Source organism: Idiotropiscis lumnitzeri, chromosome 6 (assembly GCF_059441095.1).
Source record: "Idiotropiscis lumnitzeri isolate Australia: NSW breed Sydney's pygmy pipehorse chromosome 6, RoL_Ilum_1.0, whole genome shotgun sequence".
NCBI classification, from domain to species: domain Eukaryota; kingdom Metazoa; phylum Chordata; class Actinopteri; order Syngnathiformes; family Syngnathidae; genus Idiotropiscis; species Idiotropiscis lumnitzeri.
In genome coordinates, this window is record NC_142396.1 from 3,588,614 (window position 1) to 3,606,313 (window position 17,700).

The 17,700-nt window shown below is 47.0% G+C and overlaps 2 protein-coding genes across 2 annotated transcripts; both read left to right on the forward strand.

Moving 5' to 3' along the window:
- Window positions 1–5,415: 5,415 nt before the first annotated feature.
- LOC148334590 (parathyroid hormone-related protein-like) lies at window positions 5,416–8,246 on the forward strand. The gene is made up of 3 exons (XM_088299189.1): window positions 5,416–5,507; window positions 5,908–6,027; window positions 7,815–8,246. The coding sequence occupies exons 2-3, from the start codon at window positions 5,924–5,926 to the stop codon at window positions 8,197–8,199; spliced, it is 489 nt and encodes a 162-aa protein (XP_088155315.1). The 5' UTR covers window positions 5,416–5,507; window positions 5,908–5,923; the 3' UTR covers window positions 8,200–8,246.
- Window positions 8,247–11,135: 2,889 nt separating this feature from the next.
- Window positions 11,136–13,698, forward strand: LOC148334591 (galanin receptor 2a). Its single transcript, XM_088299582.1, has 2 exons — window positions 11,136–11,281; window positions 12,752–13,698. The coding sequence occupies exon 2, from the start codon at window positions 12,775–12,777 to the stop codon at window positions 13,696–13,698; it is 924 nt and encodes a 307-aa protein (XP_088155708.1). The 5' UTR covers window positions 11,136–11,281; window positions 12,752–12,774.
- The last annotated feature ends 4,002 nt before the right edge of the window (window positions 13,699–17,700 follow it).

The window sequence follows — 17,700 nt, forward strand, 5'->3', positions numbered from 1 at the left end:
ATTCGCTCCGCTCCGCGGGGGCATTGTAGTTTCGCCGAGTGGCACGACGGGGCGCTGGAGCGGTTAGACGGCCGCCGTGCGCCGAAGAAGAGCGTGGGCGAAGAGGAGAGTGGACGAAGAAGAGCACGTTCCGCCGGGCACGATCGGGGGCGACTTTTCGCGCGGTTCGGGACCGTACCAGAGCTCCGGCCGGCGTGCGTGGCAATTACGCCAAAGAGGAGCACCTTCCGCCCGGGCACGAGCGGGGCGGAATGAAACCGAGTTCAACCGAACGGAGACACGCTTCGGGGGAGCAGGTCCGGCGTGCGTGACAATTAAGCCGGAGAGGAGCACCTCTTCCGCCCGGGCACGAGCGCAGTCAGTTATGAATGAATAAATGAATAAATAAATAAATGAAAAATGCCACCTTTCATTTCACAGGGCACACCGGACGGCGTACCAGCAGGTAAAAGTCGAAGTAATTGAATAAATACAAAAAGAAGTAATTGAATAAATACAAAAATAATGGCTGGGGAATAAAAAAATAATAAGTTTTAATAATAATTTTTTTTTTTTGTTATAACATGAATTTCATTCTCTCTCTCTCTCTCTCTACCCATATTCTATATGGTATACTGTATACCTGTTTCGTTTTTTTTAAGCATTTTTGAAGGGGCGCCGCTACTTTGCGGAATTTCAGTTTTCGCAGGTGGTCTCGGTCCCCATTAACCGCGATAACCGAGGGTTCACTGCATATATATATATATATATATATATATATATATATATATATATATATATATATGATCCCAATATCTGCCATCTTCTTCATGTCACGTTGTTTGTCAAGTTTGTCCTTTTTATTTCACAACATTTTTCCTTTTGACAAGAATTCAACTCTTTTTTAACTGTTCTGGTAATTATTGATTTTAACGCAAGCAATTATTTGTTTTTCCCCTTCCATTCCTTTCAATCTCCAAAGCGCGAAGGAGGCGCTAAACTTTTTTTTTTTGTCACGAAATGAATCTAGCTTCGAATTTCATGAGATGTGTCGAGCGTATTTGATTTCTTTTCCTTTCCTCGCTTTTGATTTTCTTTGAGCGCCAAATAAGTTGCTGGAGCGTTTGAGTGCAGCTGGCTTCATTTTCATGTGTCGCACCTGCTGCCAATTTGCATTTCAGGGAAGAGGCTCACAAGCGCCCTTGCTCAATTTCACAATTTCTTTGTGCTTGCAAGCAAAAATCCATTTTAATTTTACAAAGTGTTGCAAATGAATCTTTTTCTTTTTGAAAGCAAACTTTGGTTTTTCATAAACGCTTGCAAGATGATATATTTGTGGGGGCTAAATCTCTTTTAATTCCCATAAAACTATAACTGTAAAGTTTTTTTCCCTAAAAAATTCATCTTTTAATCTCAAAAAGATTCTTGATTTTTGGATTTTTTTTTCTAAAAAAAAGATAAAAATAAAACAAACCAAAAAACAAAGGTGTCTTTAATATGACGACTATGTTAAGCCTATCGACCTATTTTCTCCGACGGTAAATTTCAATTGGGAGTGACAAATTTTCATCTTATTCAGGGAAGCGTACAAGCCAGAATCTTCTTTTCCTCACCTTCAAGTGATGTTATCTCATCGTCGCTGACCGCCAGAAAGTGAAATGCGGCACTAAGCAGTACTTTGCTGACTTTTCGTTTGGCCGCAAGTGTCAGAATGCAAATGTCGCCAAGTAACCTTCCCAAAGTAAAACGTGCGACGAGTGTCGAGTGACTTTAGTCAAATGCGTGTTGGGCGCATTCATGCGAAGAAGCGCAAAGTAGGTGGCGGGCGGTCGCCATGACGCACCAAACAAAACAACACATCACTTGGCACGCGGCGTGAAAGCCAACCGGCCCACAAACTTTTTCTCCTCTTCGTCTTGTTCAATTTTCCGCCCGTTAGGCGGTCCGAAGCTCATTTGCACAGGAGGTGACCGGGACGGCTGAGCTTACAAAAGGTCACTGTATTCTTTTTATATTTATTTATTTGTGGGCTGTTTTCCAGCAAATGCTGCCGGTGGACGCCCAGTGCGAGCGTGGCGCTCGCCGATGGGAGCTGATGTCAACGTCGCAATTTTGCACTTATGGGAGTGGCCGCCATCATAAATCAAGATTCACGTCATCATTGGCATGCCGCTCGCTTTTATTTGGAGGAATCAAACGGGAATTTTCGGCATTTCGTAGTCTGCAAAAAACAGAGCAGAAATGTTTACTTTTTTAAAAAAATCTCTTTTGGTTTCGTATTTAGTTGCAGGTTTCTTTGTCTCGTGTCCGCCCGTGCGGTCGCTTGTGTTCGCCAATCGGCTCCCTCCAAGCCTTGACCGGATGTTCCTTGTTGTCTCTGTCATTCGTGTGTATTTAGTTCCGTCTTTTCGTTCAGTCCTTGTCGGTTCAGTGTTGGATGTCAATTGTCAAGTCGACTTCTTGGGTTATTTTCAACTTCATTATTTTTTTTATGTTGCCAGTGCCTTGTTTGCCTTTTTCCGTTTCCTTAAATCAAATACCCTGAAAGTTCCCCTCGCTTCCCTGCATTTGGGTCCTCCACGTCAAACCTCCACCACGCATAAAACAATGAGAAAGTTGGCCCTCGCGTTGAAGGAAATCCACCCAACTAGACAAATCATCCCGACGTCAATGATTTGTTTCGCTTGTCCTCGTGAGGGTCGCCGGCGCCCTTCCCAGCTGTCTTCGGGCAGTAGGCGGGGCTACACCCTGAAATGGTTGCCAGCCAATCGCAGGGCACGCAAAGGCAAACGACCAATCCGCGCTCACAATCACACCGTGGGCCAATTTCGAGTGTCCAATCAAGACGCCGTGCATGTTATTGGAATGTGGGAGGAAACTGGAGTACCCGAAGAAAAGCCACGCAGGCAAGGGGAGAACATGCAAACTCGCGCACAAGAAGGCCAGAGACGAAATTGATCCCACAACCTCCGCACTGTAGGCGGATGTGCTAGGCAGGCGTCGTCACCACGACCGCCCGGACAAACGATTCCATTAAATATCCTATTTCATATTTAAAATGTTCATAAACGTTTAACTATCCCATGTCATTACATCCCCCCCCCCCTTCATTAAAAATTGACTTCAATCAACTCAATTCTGATCTGAAAAATAGTCGGTCAAAATTAATATTTTCCTCGCAAGCGATATCCATTTTTCTTTTGGAACTGTCTGGACAAAAATAATGTTTGATTTTTTTTCCTTCTGTCGTATAGCTCTTATTTTTAATCTTTTATAGGCATCTAAATGGAAGGAGATTAGAAAAGAGAGAATGTAATTGCTCAGTGCTCCGGTTGTGTTTTCGTGTACATACTGTACGGCTTGTGGGTTTGCCGCAACAAGGGTCTGAAACATTCCCCCCTCAACCCCGCGCTAAAACGGAACAGAGGTTGCCTGTAATCCGGTAGATCCTGACGAGAGGAAAGTCCACCATTTGGTTGGGGCTTCTGAGTTCTTCCAATTCAACTCTTGCCCTTTCTTGCCCAATGCCACACTTTCCTGCCCAGCCCGGGTGGAAAGCGGCCTCAGAAGCCGCCGTAACCAAGCGGCGGTGAGCTTCTTTGCTAAGGTAAGGATTGGCGACAAGAGGCGGGGATGTTGCAGGTAGGAGGGGGGGGGTGCAATCCACTGAATGGTGCACACTGAGAGGCTGTGGTTTGGGTTTCTCTGAGGTTCTGGTCATTCTCCCCTGGGCAAGTGGTTAGGACCTTGCTGTGTACTTTGGACCAAAGCGGCCCCTCCCCCGCTGACTTGTACGGTAACACATGACCACCGTGGTGGTCGCGCGCGCACCTGTCACTCCTGACCTCCTTTTTCATCGGACACTTTATTGCAGTTAGGAGGTGTGCATTTTTCCCAATTTTCTCTTTGCCAGATTTGTTAAATCTGTCGAGAAAATGACGACCTGTAGTACAAAAAAAAAAAGAACTTTGATTTTTAAGTAACCCGCCCCGCCCGAGAAGAACACCCAATCCAATATATAATACAATGCAACCTGATTTATATTGCGCATTTCACAAGTGGCACATTTCTAACAAAGCACCTCACAGACAGGACAACATAAATCGCAAGAATTCAACAACAAACACAGTGAAAGCTGCCAATGAAAGCACAACTTAAGAATGCAAACACAAATGCAGTAGACACCAGAAAACAGCAGAGGAGTGAACAGTTTTCATGCTGGGTCAAAAACAAGTTGAAAAAAAAAAAGGGGGCGATAGCGGGCGGGGCTTGCCTGACATTTAACGGAAGGTCATTTCAGAGAGAAGGACCAGCAACAGAAGACGTTTGGTTTTGGTCCGCAGACCTGAGGCAGCGGGCAGGTGCTCGGTGGTTGGAGGGCTGGCTGACTCCAAAGTCAAGTGCATGACAGGAATCTAGCCGAGATGTAACCGACTACTTCGAAGTGCTGCTGAGAAAGAAAGGGTCTCGCTTAAGACGGCTCCTGAAGGTGAAGATGAAGTCGGATCGGACAACCGCACAGATTTGCTGGTCCGATTTCAAAGCCAAGTTCGAGACCGCTGGCTTTAGACAAGACGTCAGTGGTGGTGGACCTGTCGAAGGGCTACTGGCACCAAACACCATTGACTAAACTGTAGACCCCTTGAGATATTCGCAAATGCTCAGCAGGGGTCTGGCTTTTCTGTTTCTTGGATGAATGGCTTTTGACAATGAAATGGAAAGCGCACCGTAGAAGGACAAGTTTGTCATTTTTTTTTACATATACCTGTGAGAAAATGCCTCAAATCCCGAGGATGAGACTTTTGGTTCCCTTGAGAAAAGCTTTTTAAGGTGTCTTTAGAGCGACCCAAATGCAATGTTTGTCCTGGTTCAGTTCAGGTCAATGGTCGTCACCCGTGTCGGTGCCCTGACAGCGAGCGATAGTTTTGCCGTGACGTCACAACAGTGCGGCAGTCGCATTGTTTTCTTCTGGTGCATCTTGAGAAATGTAATCGCTAGCGTCAAGAATGGAGAATGACGTCGATCGAGTGTCTCAGTTTCAAAAGCAATGACGGGAATGAAAACTATCTGTTGCTTACAATTCTGAGACGGTCGATTGCGTTTGACTTTTGGGCCGGAGGAAACCTGTCGTAACAAAGGCCACAAAAAGACTTCAATCTTTGACTTTGCAACCTGTGTCAAGACTGTGGACCAAACAAGTCGTACGCTGCGAGAATTTCACGGACGCCACCTTCTTGTCAGTGCAGGTGAGTGCAAACTGGGGGAAGGGGTGGTGGGCTTTTGAGGGCGGGGAGGGTGCTAAGGACTGAACTGTGCGGGTCGGAGCCGAGGTGGTGCCTGCATCTTCAGCCACCCCCCTCCCCACCTTTTCCCAGCCACACAGGCTGACTCAGAGTGAAGCAGCCTCTCAGAAGCCACAGTGCGGACCACCACAGAAGATGCTCCAGTCTTCGTGAGACCACCTCAAGTTGGAGTGCAGTTGGTGGGCTGCGAGCCAGTGCTGCCGTTTCAACTGCTTCTGCTGCAGGGTGACTATCTTTATCCTGCTTTTTGTTTTGTTTTTTAATTGGGGCATCGGGCAGAAATAAATAGCCCTGCTCACGCTGTTGGGAGGCAAATGAATGGAAAAGACTGGCGGGGGATTTCCCCAGGCTGCCTTCACGTCAATGGATCTGCACAGAACTTTTAACCGGGCTGCTTTGTATTGGCCCAAATAATTTCACATTGTTTTATGAACAAGGGGCTCATCTTTAGGAGCTCCCGGCTGGATCTTTTGAAGGGGGGGGGGGGGGTCACTGACAAAAGTATCATGTAAGTAGCAGTTGGTTGTTCTCTCACTTGTCTGAACTGAAAAGCCAGTGACAACATGCAGATCTTTTTTTGGAAATCAACGATCTGACTACCTAACAAAAACGGTGTGTTTTGCAGTTGTTCGTGTGGAAGGATGTGCTCCGTGGTGCTACTTCATCAGTGGAGTCTGGCTGTGTTCTTGCTGTGTTCTCCTGTGACGCCTTACGGGAGGCCAGTGGACGCCCTCAGTGGCAGAATGTGAGTTTGTCAGTGTTGAAAGTTGCCTGTCGCTCGCTCAGGTCGAGTCGTTCCGCTTGACACAAAACGTGATTTTCCTTTACTCGCTTTTGGAATTGATTCCGAAAAGGCAAAAGTATTCCCACACTGTTTGGTGGTCACGGGCTCAAGCACAAAGTGGTTATTGCTGCCCTCTGCTGTACTCAACCGAACTTTACCACCAATAACTTTGTTGGTGGGAAGCGCACTTAAGTCGAATTCCTGGAATCGGTACATGACTTGAGCATTTATTTTTCAGACACTTTTACTCCCTACTCTTGTAAACCGATGTGTGCTTCATCCTTCACACTTTATTTGCATTTTTTTTTAAAGCTCTGCAAATGACCCCCGCATTCGTAATAGTCCATTAGAGAGTGCCTTTTTGTGAAATATATTGTCCACCATAGAAAAGTAGCAATGGAGATTAGCGAGTAGGAACTTTGCCGGGGTCCGTTATTATTTGACCAAGTACAAATATTTGAACAAGGACAGTAGCAAGAACGACATGAAGGAACACAGAGCAGAGAAGTTAAGGGAACATGATGAGAGTTATTGTGCTCACTTGAGGAAATTTCGTGTTATACAGTTTTTTCAAATGTCAGTTTTTGGACTGCAGTGGCTGCTTTAGAGCGCCTCATTGTTGACCGTGAGTGCGCGCAAATCACAGAAAGAGGGAAGAGCAAAGAGGATTGAATTATTTTTCAAATGATTTTTTTTTGCAAGTTTGACTTGACAGCCGGCGTGTTGAGGGAGGATTCGGGCTGTCATGGAAACGTTCGAGTCGGTCATCGTTGTCAGTGAGTGCAAAAAGATGCCAAAGGGGTGAGGCAAAACATTTTTTTAAAAGTCTCTCGCAACAGCCTGCGTGTAGATGAGATTTTTGCTGGTCAGTCTTAATAGCGCGAAGCGCTGTGAGTACTGTAGGTAAAAAAGTGACAGCACATTTGATTTTTATATATATATATATATATATATATATAATTTTTTTTTCTAATTTTGTCAACAAAACCCTTCTTTGAATTCTTACAATACACGTTTATTTCCACTTTAAGGACTCTTTTGTTGACGTTTCTGTCTTGTGTCTTTTGCCGCCTCTGCCCACGTTCGCAGCATTGCCACAGTGACCTTGAAAAAGTAACTTGGTTACCTGACCGCTGACTTGATTTCAAAGGTAACTTAGTGACTTTCCCCATCGAAAATGTGACTTGACGCTCCCTGCAAGATAGTGATGGGCACGACAGTACTTTGAAGCGAACCGATTCATTAAAATCAGGTCAACAAAAACAATCGGTAAAAAGATTCGTTCAGCGAATCATACCGCTTCCGCCAGGCCCCCCACGCCTCCATTCATTCATTTGATTTCATTTTGAACGAATCCTTCAAGAACAACGCGACAATACCGTCAGGCGAAAGGGCGTAGATGACCTCATTCCATAAAGCTTCGTGCTTCAAATGGTTCCCCCATTATTGCTTTGGTATTGGGCAGTTGTTTGTTGTGTGCCCGTTGCTTTGCAGAAGGGTTTATTTCACACATTGGTTGACTCTTGGCTTGATTGCATGAGCAAACCGTGCCTGAACTTGGTGTGGTGATCAATGACTTGAGCCTCGTCACGCTCACTTTGCCACCAAGTGCCACTTGACTGTCGCTGTCAAACCTGCAGACGGACATCGGAGCGTACATTTTGACAAAGACGCAAGGTTAAAACACGTCAGCAGGCATCAAAGTCTCCTCTGTGACCGTTTTGTCCAATGTCGCCCTCTGCCGGCAGGCGGCGGTCAGTGAGTCACGCCCAGCTGATGCACGACAAAGGCCGCAGCATGCAGGAGCTGAAGCGTCGCCTGTGGCTGCAGGAGCTCCTGCAGGAGGTGCACACGGCCGAGCAGCCGGCGCCGCCGGCGCACGGCAGGACTTCGCTCGACTTCAGCGGCAACGACCTCCACCAAAAGCCCCCGGAGGCCACCAAGGACCTGCCCCACAGGTTCGGGCCGGAGCGCGAGGGCCCCGTGCTGCCGCAGGAGACCAACAAGGCGCTGGCCTACAAGGACCAACCACTCAAGGTGGCCACCAAGAGGAAAAAAAAGGCCAGGCTGGGTCGGCGCAGAGAGGGTGACAAGAAGCGGAGGAGGACCCGCTCCACCCAAACTCGAGACTGACGGACTCTGGACGCGTCGGCCGGCGCGACGCTGCACTCTAAGGCGTAGTACACGCTGACCCGCAATCGGGCCCAATTTCACTCATTTCCCTCTTGCCATCAATCATGCCAAAGGCCCGATTATGAGGTGTCTATGAAAGATGACCCCGAGTCCTGTGGTGTCGGGGATGATACCTGTTCAGTAGTCACAATTTCATTTTGTGTGTTCACGCAAATTCAGTTTTACAAATCTGATGTTTAACTCGGGCGACGCGTGTACCGATACTCAGGCCTGATTTGCATATGTCTCCTCCCTTTCAAACAATGACCCCAAAGCGTGCTGTTTTGGAAAATGGTCAATCGTTAATGTTAAACGTGAGAAATATTTACAATATCAAAGAATGAAAGTTTATTTTCCTATTTTGAGTATACCTAACGACTAAAGCGGGATGCACCCTTCATGATAATCGGGCATTTTTCATTCCGACTGTCGTATTTCTCTAAAAGATCGAAATTATCGTGAGCGATAATGATGTGGTGTGAAGAGGTTTTTTTCCCCCTCCACCCTGATCTTGTCAGAAAATGCTTTGGGCCGATAACGGTAAATGTTAAGCCTGTTATATATTTTACGACCTCATCAGATGAGTGTGCCCTTTTTTCGCATTTTGAGAGTATGCATTCTGACAATCGGGTCGAATTTGAGCGTTTTGCCTCCCTTCGGAAAACAAAAGAGCAACTCCAACGTCTCGTGTCTCCTGCTCTGTCTTGGGCTTTAGAGGTTAAGCGTGTTTTTTTTCCTGGTGTCCGTGTCTCCAAAACAGGACTCCTCAATCCTGTTCCTCGAGGGACTCTGTCCTGCCTGTTTTCCATCTGCTCTAGCCGCAAATGATCAGGATTTTCATCAATCCGTTCGTTTGAATCAGGTGTGCTGCAGCAGGGAGAGATGGAAAACAGACGGCCACGGCGTCCCTCGAGGAACAGGACTGAGGACCCCTGCTCTAAACGCTTATCCTAAGTCAGAACGATGTGGTGCGGTGTGTGTTGAGTGAGTTATTAACTGGCCCAATTCCCCCCTCCCCCTGATCCGCTTGGAAAACAGTCAGGGCCGATGCTGGTAAATATGAAACGAGTTCAATATTTCCAATTGTGTGTTGGGCCAGGGTCTGTGCGATTGGATGCGGGCTCCACCTGCAAGACACAAAGCAGGGCTCCTCGTGAGTCGCTGTAAGACTTTGGCCTTGTTTTTGTATTTGAGCGTTCGATGGCAAACTGGCATCCGGAAACACCTCGCAGTTCCATATTTATTGGGAGCATCTCCACAAACTGCCGACCTGACCGAAAGCACGGGCTCCAACTGCGCTGCCATCATTTATTTCATCTTGAAAGTGTATATTTATTGTGGTGAATGTATTGCCGTGCTGCTGACTGAATCCCATAATGCACTTTAGCCGAATCGAGGACATGTTCTTTTGTGGCCGATGAGGTCATTTCCATGGTCCTGCTTTCTCTCTCTCTCTCTCTCTCTCTTTTTGTCGGCCGCCCAAATATTCCTCGTGGATGTAACTTATTGGATGTAACTCGTCCAAGCCACTCTCATGGCGCTATAGTTTATTTTTTATAGAACAAGTGTGCCACGCACTGTGGTTTCATGTTCTTGACTTGCACTGAGAGCGTCATGTGTCCAGTTATTCATCAAGCATTAAATATGTACTCCGTAAGACTTTCTTGTGCTTTTCTTCTTCAGTTTGCAAAGGTTGGTTGGGAATGCCTTGCACATTGTATGGTTTTTTTTTCTTTGTTTGAATATTCCATCGATTAGTCCGTCGATTACTCGAGTATTTAACAGGGGGCAACGCCAGAAATGCGTCGGGGCAAAATGTGTCAACTTTTTCTTTTAAGTTGACTCAGTCAACGTTTGGTTCATTGCTCATTCGACAGTGCTTTTGCAAAACGGAAGAAGGGGGAAAAAAATCAATCAGTCAAACACCATAATGAGGGGGAGGGAATAAAAGCGACAATCAATGAAGGCCGCTGGAGGAAGTGCATGCGAGTTTCACAAGAATGGACGCACCAGGCCGTCAATGAAATTCAATGACTGGTCGGTGCAAAAACTCTTTGTCGATGAAAAATTCAAACATTTCTTCAATAAGATGGTTTGCATTTATTCCCAACAGGCCGCTGTCACCATTCTCTCGCTGCACGAGGAGGTTCAAGTTAGCGTTTGCTGATGCAGTCGTCCAATCGGATGTCAGCCCGTGTGTCACTCAAATCGGGCAAGGCTCTTCCCAATCGGCACTGCCGGCCCGTGTAATGCCAACGATGCTCTTCCCCGATTGGGTCTAAGTGAAATATTGACGGAGAAGTTGCAGCGACGGCTCCGCTGAGGTCTAGAGCGATCATCAAGAAAATAATTTTAGACGCTGGAGTGGGTCACTGATGGTGTAGTGGTACACCCGCCCGAGTTGGGTTCAGTTCCCACTCAGTGACGGTGTCTACGTCTGCCCTGTGACGGGCTGGCGACCCGTTCAGGGTGTAGTGAGCCTTTCGCCCGTTGTCAGCTGGGATCGGCTCCAGAACCCTCCTGCGGCCCTGAACAGGATAAGCGGTGTGGATCAGGACGCATGACACGCTGGAGTGGCGATTTCGGACGGGGGCCAAAAGGATGTTTGTTGCAGGAAGTACAAACGATCCCAAAAGGTTCTCAGGGAACGGGAACAAGAGTAGACGTGGCCACCTTTACCATACGATAGGACGGGATGTCTCGAAATGGAGTTGAGATGGACGAGACCGCGCAATCTTATCGTCTTACGAAACGACCCGTGCGATGCGACAAGCACGGCGAAGGAGGAGGTGTTTGTCTTTGCTTCCGCCAGCTGCTCTTTGGCCAGTCCTCTTTAAAGTCGCTCATCCAGAAGCAACGCCAGCCAAGTCATGTTTGCTCTTCCGCCTTTTAAGCAATCGCACGCGGAGACGAGACGAGACGAGCGAGGGGCCGAGAGGCCGCCACCTTTGCGGCGCTAAACTTCCTCTTGGTCGTTATGAGGAAGGAGGACGCGACAAAATACCGCTTTCCATTGAGGGATGATGAAGATGATGAAAAAAAGGTGAGCGTCCCCAGTGTATTTGTGAAATGATTTCTGGTTCGGGCACACCCGGTTTGACGCAAGGCTGACGGTGCTTCTTTTCATATCGTTAGCCTCGGTCATTTTTGACTTATTGATCAAACAATGAAAGAAAAAAAAAAAAACACATACCCAAAAAATTGTTTCAATTTGACTTGTGCAACTTTGTCATTAAGTTCACCACTGGAATATGTACCTCAAGGCATTTTGGTTGTTTCATTGGAGGACATATTTGCGCACACGTTTCATCCCCCCGCCAAATTTCTATCCGAGCCGACCTCTCGTCGATATGAGCGAGGCCTCCGGAAGATTTAATTAGCAATGAAGTCACTAGAATCGTCATTGCAGCGTTGCAAAGTTAACGAGCTCGCGTTAATGTTTTGCGAAAGGACACAAAGACAAGCCAAGCAAACATTTTGGGGCCATCTTCTGCAAAGCAGAACACGGAGCTTTCATTTGCAGTTTGTTTCTTGAATGCGCAAGCGATTGAGCCCTGCACGTCGACCGACTTGCTGCGACAGAAAACTGCAAAAAGTCCAAAACGAGCCCACACTGCAACTAATCGAGACTGGCGTAAGCTGAGAGCGGCAAGACCCAGACCAGAGATGCAAGAGCAGCTCTCTTTCATTTCAATTTCCTTTGACATTAGCCACAAAAAAACAAAAACAAACGTCAGGCACAGCAGCGCAAAGGTTACAATCATTCCGAGGGTGTTTAGGGGCAAGTAACGCATGAACTGAAGCAGTTTCTTGACGTTGTAGAAGAGCAGATCAGTGCTGGTCCAGACTGGTCTCGATGAATCTCCAATCTCCAATCAGGCCAGTCCAAGAAAAGACCAAGACCTTGTGAGAATATGTAAATAGTTTGTGTATTTTTAATCATGTTTTTATACACTATTTGTATCAATGATAATTACAGACACGCACATCATTGCTTCAGCACACATGCGCACAACTGGCACACCCACACGCCTGTTTAAGTTTCAATTTCCATAAGTTTCGTTTTCCTCTCAATAAAGTCCAGAGGGATGGTCGAAGAAGTCAGAGAGAGTGCGGGAGATTGAACAGGCAAGACGCCTACTTCACCTCCTGGCTTCTCCTCCCATCCGCGATGGAGAGAAGACAAAACCTTCCCTGGTTATTCCTCTGGTTCTCTGCATTTAAATCAGTCTAAGAAGGCGTCAGGACCCTTTTAAACCTGACAACCTCCAAAATTCTTGAGACCAAGACCGGTGTTCAAACCTTAACCACACGATCAACTGGATTCATTTAAAAAAAAAAAAAAAAGCGATCCTGTTGGGGTTGCCAATTTTTGTGAACGTAACCTCAAACCCAACAAGTTTTTGTGTTTTTTCTTCAGTTCAGGTGAGCCTTCGTCTCTCGGGCTCTGCCTCCCGGTGGCATTGATTGCTCCAAATCCTTCTGAAATGCCCACATCTTCCCTTTCAAACAGGTGAAGTGGAGCCAGGGCTAAACATGGCCGTTCCCAACGCGTACAGTCTGGTGTTTGCCTGCACGTGCGGCGTGATCCTCGCCATCGGACTGGGCGCCAACCTGCTGGTCTTCTCCTTGTTCGCCAAGTACAAGACGCTTCGTAAGAACCGGCTGGACATCCTGCTCCTCAGCATGTCTCTGGCCGACTTCCTCACGCTGCTGCTCATGCCCTTCACCCTGCACTCGGCCGTCAGCCACTCGTGGCCCATGGGCGCCGTTTCCTGCAAGGTCTACCAGTTCCTGTTGGCCTTCAGCCTGGCGGCCAGCACCTACTCGCTGTGCGCCGTGTCGGTGGCTCGCGCCATGATCATCACCGACCCTTACCGGCCTCCGGCCATGGACCTGATCGTCCTCATGTTTGTGCTGGTCTGGGCCTTGAGTTTCCTCATCAGTCTGCCTCTGCGAATGTTTGCCACCAAGGAGAGCCTGAGTCCCAGCCTGGTCAGCTTCACCTTCTGCCTGCCCACCATCCAGGAGCATCACTACCAAGTGGTCCTAAGCCAATTTGTGCTCTTCTACTTCATGCCCATGCTGGTGATCGCCTTCAACTATGTGCGGCTGGCTCTGTTTCTCCACAAGAGTCCAGTGATGTCCACGTCCAGCGGCAGGAACACGCGGCGGGCCTCGCTGATGGTGTTCTTGGCCGCCGCCACCTTCTCGGCGTGTTGGCTGCCAGGCTATATACTGGAGCTGTGCGTCTACCTGGGCCTCTACCGCCACGGACGGGCCTGGGAGCTCTTCTACTTCATGTGCACGGTGCTGCAATACTTGCACCCGTGCGTCAACCCCGTGCTCTACGTGCTGCTGTCCAAGCGGTACCGCCACAGGAGGGCGGCCTGGCTCTTGGGATGTCATCGGAACAGAGTGCAGCCGCAGGTCATCAGCGTGTCTGCGGACAGTTTTTGAGACCTCATTGGAGTCTTATTTGGCATTCCGGCAACGATGGACAGCTTCGATTTCGGCTGCATGAGTGACTCGTAGGAGCACGTCCGGTTGCCGGTTGTGAAACAAGAAATAAGATGTCCTTTATTAGTCCCACAATGGGGGAATTTGAGGTGTTACAGCAGCAAAGATATAGATCACACAGAGTCGGCGGCGTCATGTACAACATTAGCAGCAGACATTCATAAAAAGCATGCAAATATACACAGTATAAACTTATCAAGTGTAAGGAAACACTCCTAATGCCGGTCCATTATACAGAGGGGGAAACACTGTCATGATAAAAACTACTGAATGATTGAAAATACTGCAATGATAAAAGTACTGTAATGGTGAACATCCTGCAGTGGTAGAAACACTGCAGTGATAGAAGTACTGTTATAAGAATACTGTAATGGTGAACAAAATACATCATTGGTCGATATTTAAATACACCCTTGGCTGAAAGTACAGTAGTAGTATATATTGCATCCTAGGACTGCACAATTGTACTAATGCCCTCCTGTTTGTAGGCCTGACCCAATGTTCTTGTTAAAAAGTCTGACGGCAGTCGGCAGGAAGGAGCGGCGAAATCTCTCTTTGGTACAGCGAGGGTGTCAAAGTCTGTCACCGAAGGAGCTGTAACAAGGGGTTCCAACCCAGCATTCCTTTGTCACGTGTGTGCGCCGTGAGTTTTACCACGTTCCAAAAACATGCGCTTCACCCGATGTCAATTATAAAGTACAAATAAAAAAAGTCATTTCAGTTGTTTGCATAAGTGTGCACACCTCATTACTGGGCATGTGGCTGAGCTCAGTATGAACCAATCACCTCCAAAGTACACATTGCACTGTCACCATTTAAAGAGACTCGACTGAACCACAAATGCATACAAAGTGCGCTCGTCTGCTTTTGCTAAAAAATGTTTCTGCAGAAGCATTGTGCTAACACTGCTTAAACCCCCGAATTTGGAGGGAGTTCTTCTTCTTCTTGATGGTGACTACTGTCTTCACTGTGTTCAAAGGCATGTTTGATGCCTTGGATTCTCCTCCGACCTGAAACTTGTGCTGTAAAATATGAGGAAAAAATAAATCGATGTTTTTGCTTTGAGGAGACAAAAATAACCGCTAAAAAGTCAACGAAAGGATCAGCGGGGATTGAGCTGACATTGGCAAGACAAATGAAAAAAAAAAAGACCCCCAAAATAGTGCTCATATTTTGGAATATCCAAATACATGGACATAAATACAATTGTATTATATTGTAATATGTAATCCAAAAATCATGTGATAAGTTTGCATTAAACCGTTTCCTTCCTTCTTTTTTTTTTTGTGTGCCAACTTTTTTTTTCTTGAAATGGAGGAAATGTTTTTTTGTTCATCAGTCTACCGTGCATATTGTGTCAAAACATTCTCAGGGGTGTCAACTCTGATATTTGGCAGATCATCTATTTTGCCGTCTCATACGTGCCCCTTATTTATTTTATTTTTTTGTTTTTGCCCAGCTGTTTGTATCCAATCACTTTCAACCTGAAATAAAACAATGAAGCAGACATGAACTTTAGCTGCCACTCGCTGAGCCTATTTTCAGAACAATGATGGCGGAGCCGCAGCCAAAATGTCACTCCATGACAGCGCCGCGCCTCGCCTGAGCCGCTCACAATGCGCTGAGTGCACAAGGATGACAGATGGAAATGTATCAGAAGCCGCCCGCCGCCGCAGTTCGACACGCGCGAGCGCACAATTGCAATGTTGCTTTGTCACGCCACAAAATCAACATGATGCTCGTTTTCAACGATGCGTCGCGCCCCCTCCAGACAATAAAAGATGAAAGGCACCGGAGCAAGTGCATCCAAATGATTTGCATTTGGGAGATGACGCAAGTCAGAAAAGAATATTTGTTAGTGAAAAAGGAAAAAGTTGACCGCCTTGGCCCAAACGCAGACGCAAACAGAATTTACAATTCATGAAACGTTGATCATTGTCTACGTTGATAGTTGAAACTATAAATAGACGTCAAACTCTGATCCCAAAACTCATCTTGCAACATCTTCATTCGAAGCAATCAACTTTAATTTCATTTGATTTTGGGAAAAAAAAATGTGTTAGCATGAAGCCAGCCTTCCTCATACACTTTTTTGGTGTTGAAGTATATGTTTTAAGGCTTAGGATTATTGTAACAATCGACGCTCCGTGCTGTTAACTGGTCTCCGACATTATGCGTTAGTGTTAAGTGAGCAAACGATCGCGATGGTTTATTTGAACATTTGGGCGTTTCAATTGATGTCATAAATCACAAAAACATGCCCACAGTTGACAAATATTAACGAGAAACAAGGGGAAAAAAAATGAAAAGCTGAAAAATATGGTCCCACGAGGGACCGGGAGCCAATGCAAATTGGCTCGTATCGCCGTAATACCATCAAACTTCCTCGTCCTTGCCGAGGACTCGGGCTGCGGGCTTTTAAGCAAAACGAGACGTGGCAAACGCTTGGATTTGAATTTCTGCGTCATTTGTCGATTGGAATTGGACGGATTTGAGCCATATTGTGACAAGTAAATGATATACGACGGGCTCCCATTTCTCGATAGCGAGGAAGTGAGAACAGACTCCGAGCAATAGTTGAATACGATCCAACTTGATTCGTTTAGCGCATTTCACAACAGCTGGAGCTGTGACAAATCCATGAGGTGTCAGAAATTAATGAAGAAATAAAATAAATTAGAACACAAATGAAAACACTAACATATGCAGTCTCGCGTCGAGTCGAGTCCAAAGCTAAAGAATAAAGATGCGTCTTCAAACGAGTTTTAAAAGTGGACAGAAAGGAGGCGGGGCTTGCCGAACGTTCAATGGGGGGTCAAAGGTCATTCCATCGGGAAGGACCGGCAACAGAAAAGACACGATCCCCCTGAGGCTGCGCTTAGTCCTCGGTACCGCCGGCAGCACTCGACCCGCAGACCTGAGGCAGCGGGCGGGTGCGCAAGCGCGGAGGAGCTCGGGGAGGAACGCTGCGGCGAGCCCATTGAAAGAATTCAAGACAAAAACAATTGTCTTTAGTGCGCCGGGAGCCAGTGCAGAGAGGCCACGAATGGGGCGACGCGATCCGCCTTCCGAGCGCCAGTTAAAAGGCGAGCAAGCAGCACCATTTGGACCAGTAGGATACGCTTGAGGGAGGACTGGTTGACTCCAAACTAAAATGCATGACGGTCATCTTGCCAAGATCTCATGAAGGCATGGTTTACTGTTATAAAGTCTAACTTAACAAATTCGAGTTTAAAGCTCGTAGGATTGATGCGACTGCCCACAAAAATAGGATACATCGTTCTCGATATAAAGATTATTAAGATATGTTTTCTCTCTCTCTCTCTCATTGCAGGTTTTCACCTCTCATGGGTGAGCCTGGATTCATGACAAACAGCGGCTCGCCCTTCTAAATTTACATGCTCGTTAAATGAATGACTCGTGCTTTCTAATTTTAGCCATCAAAACTAAGGCTAAACTAACAGCTAACCATAGCCTCAGCTCATCTGCGGCTCGTTGCCGATTTCAACCTTTGTACGCTCAACAGGAATTGAACGTCCAAAGCAAATAAGTAACGGGCACCAAATTGAAAGTCAACGCTGTCAAATATAACTGAGGCAGACGTGCCTACGAGCCAGCGTTAACGGCCAACTCTCTGCCTGCGGCGCCGCCCTCCCCGCCACTCACGAGCAGCATTCATGAGCAAATTTGCGTTCAAAGCCCCTCGCACAATATGAAGGGAAGTTGGTGGATTCCTGCGAGACCGCATTCTTCACACGCACTCCTGGAGTGAGTGGGAGAAAGTTGCGGCCACAACGCGCCGCCGCTGCCATGAGCTAATCATGCCGTGGGCCATGCCGCCAAGTGTGGCCGCTTTATTTATAGAACTCCCTCAAAGTCGCTGCTTTCGGACAGCATTCGGTTACAGCGCAGTCCAAAGCTGAAAATACAACGTCCGGCGAC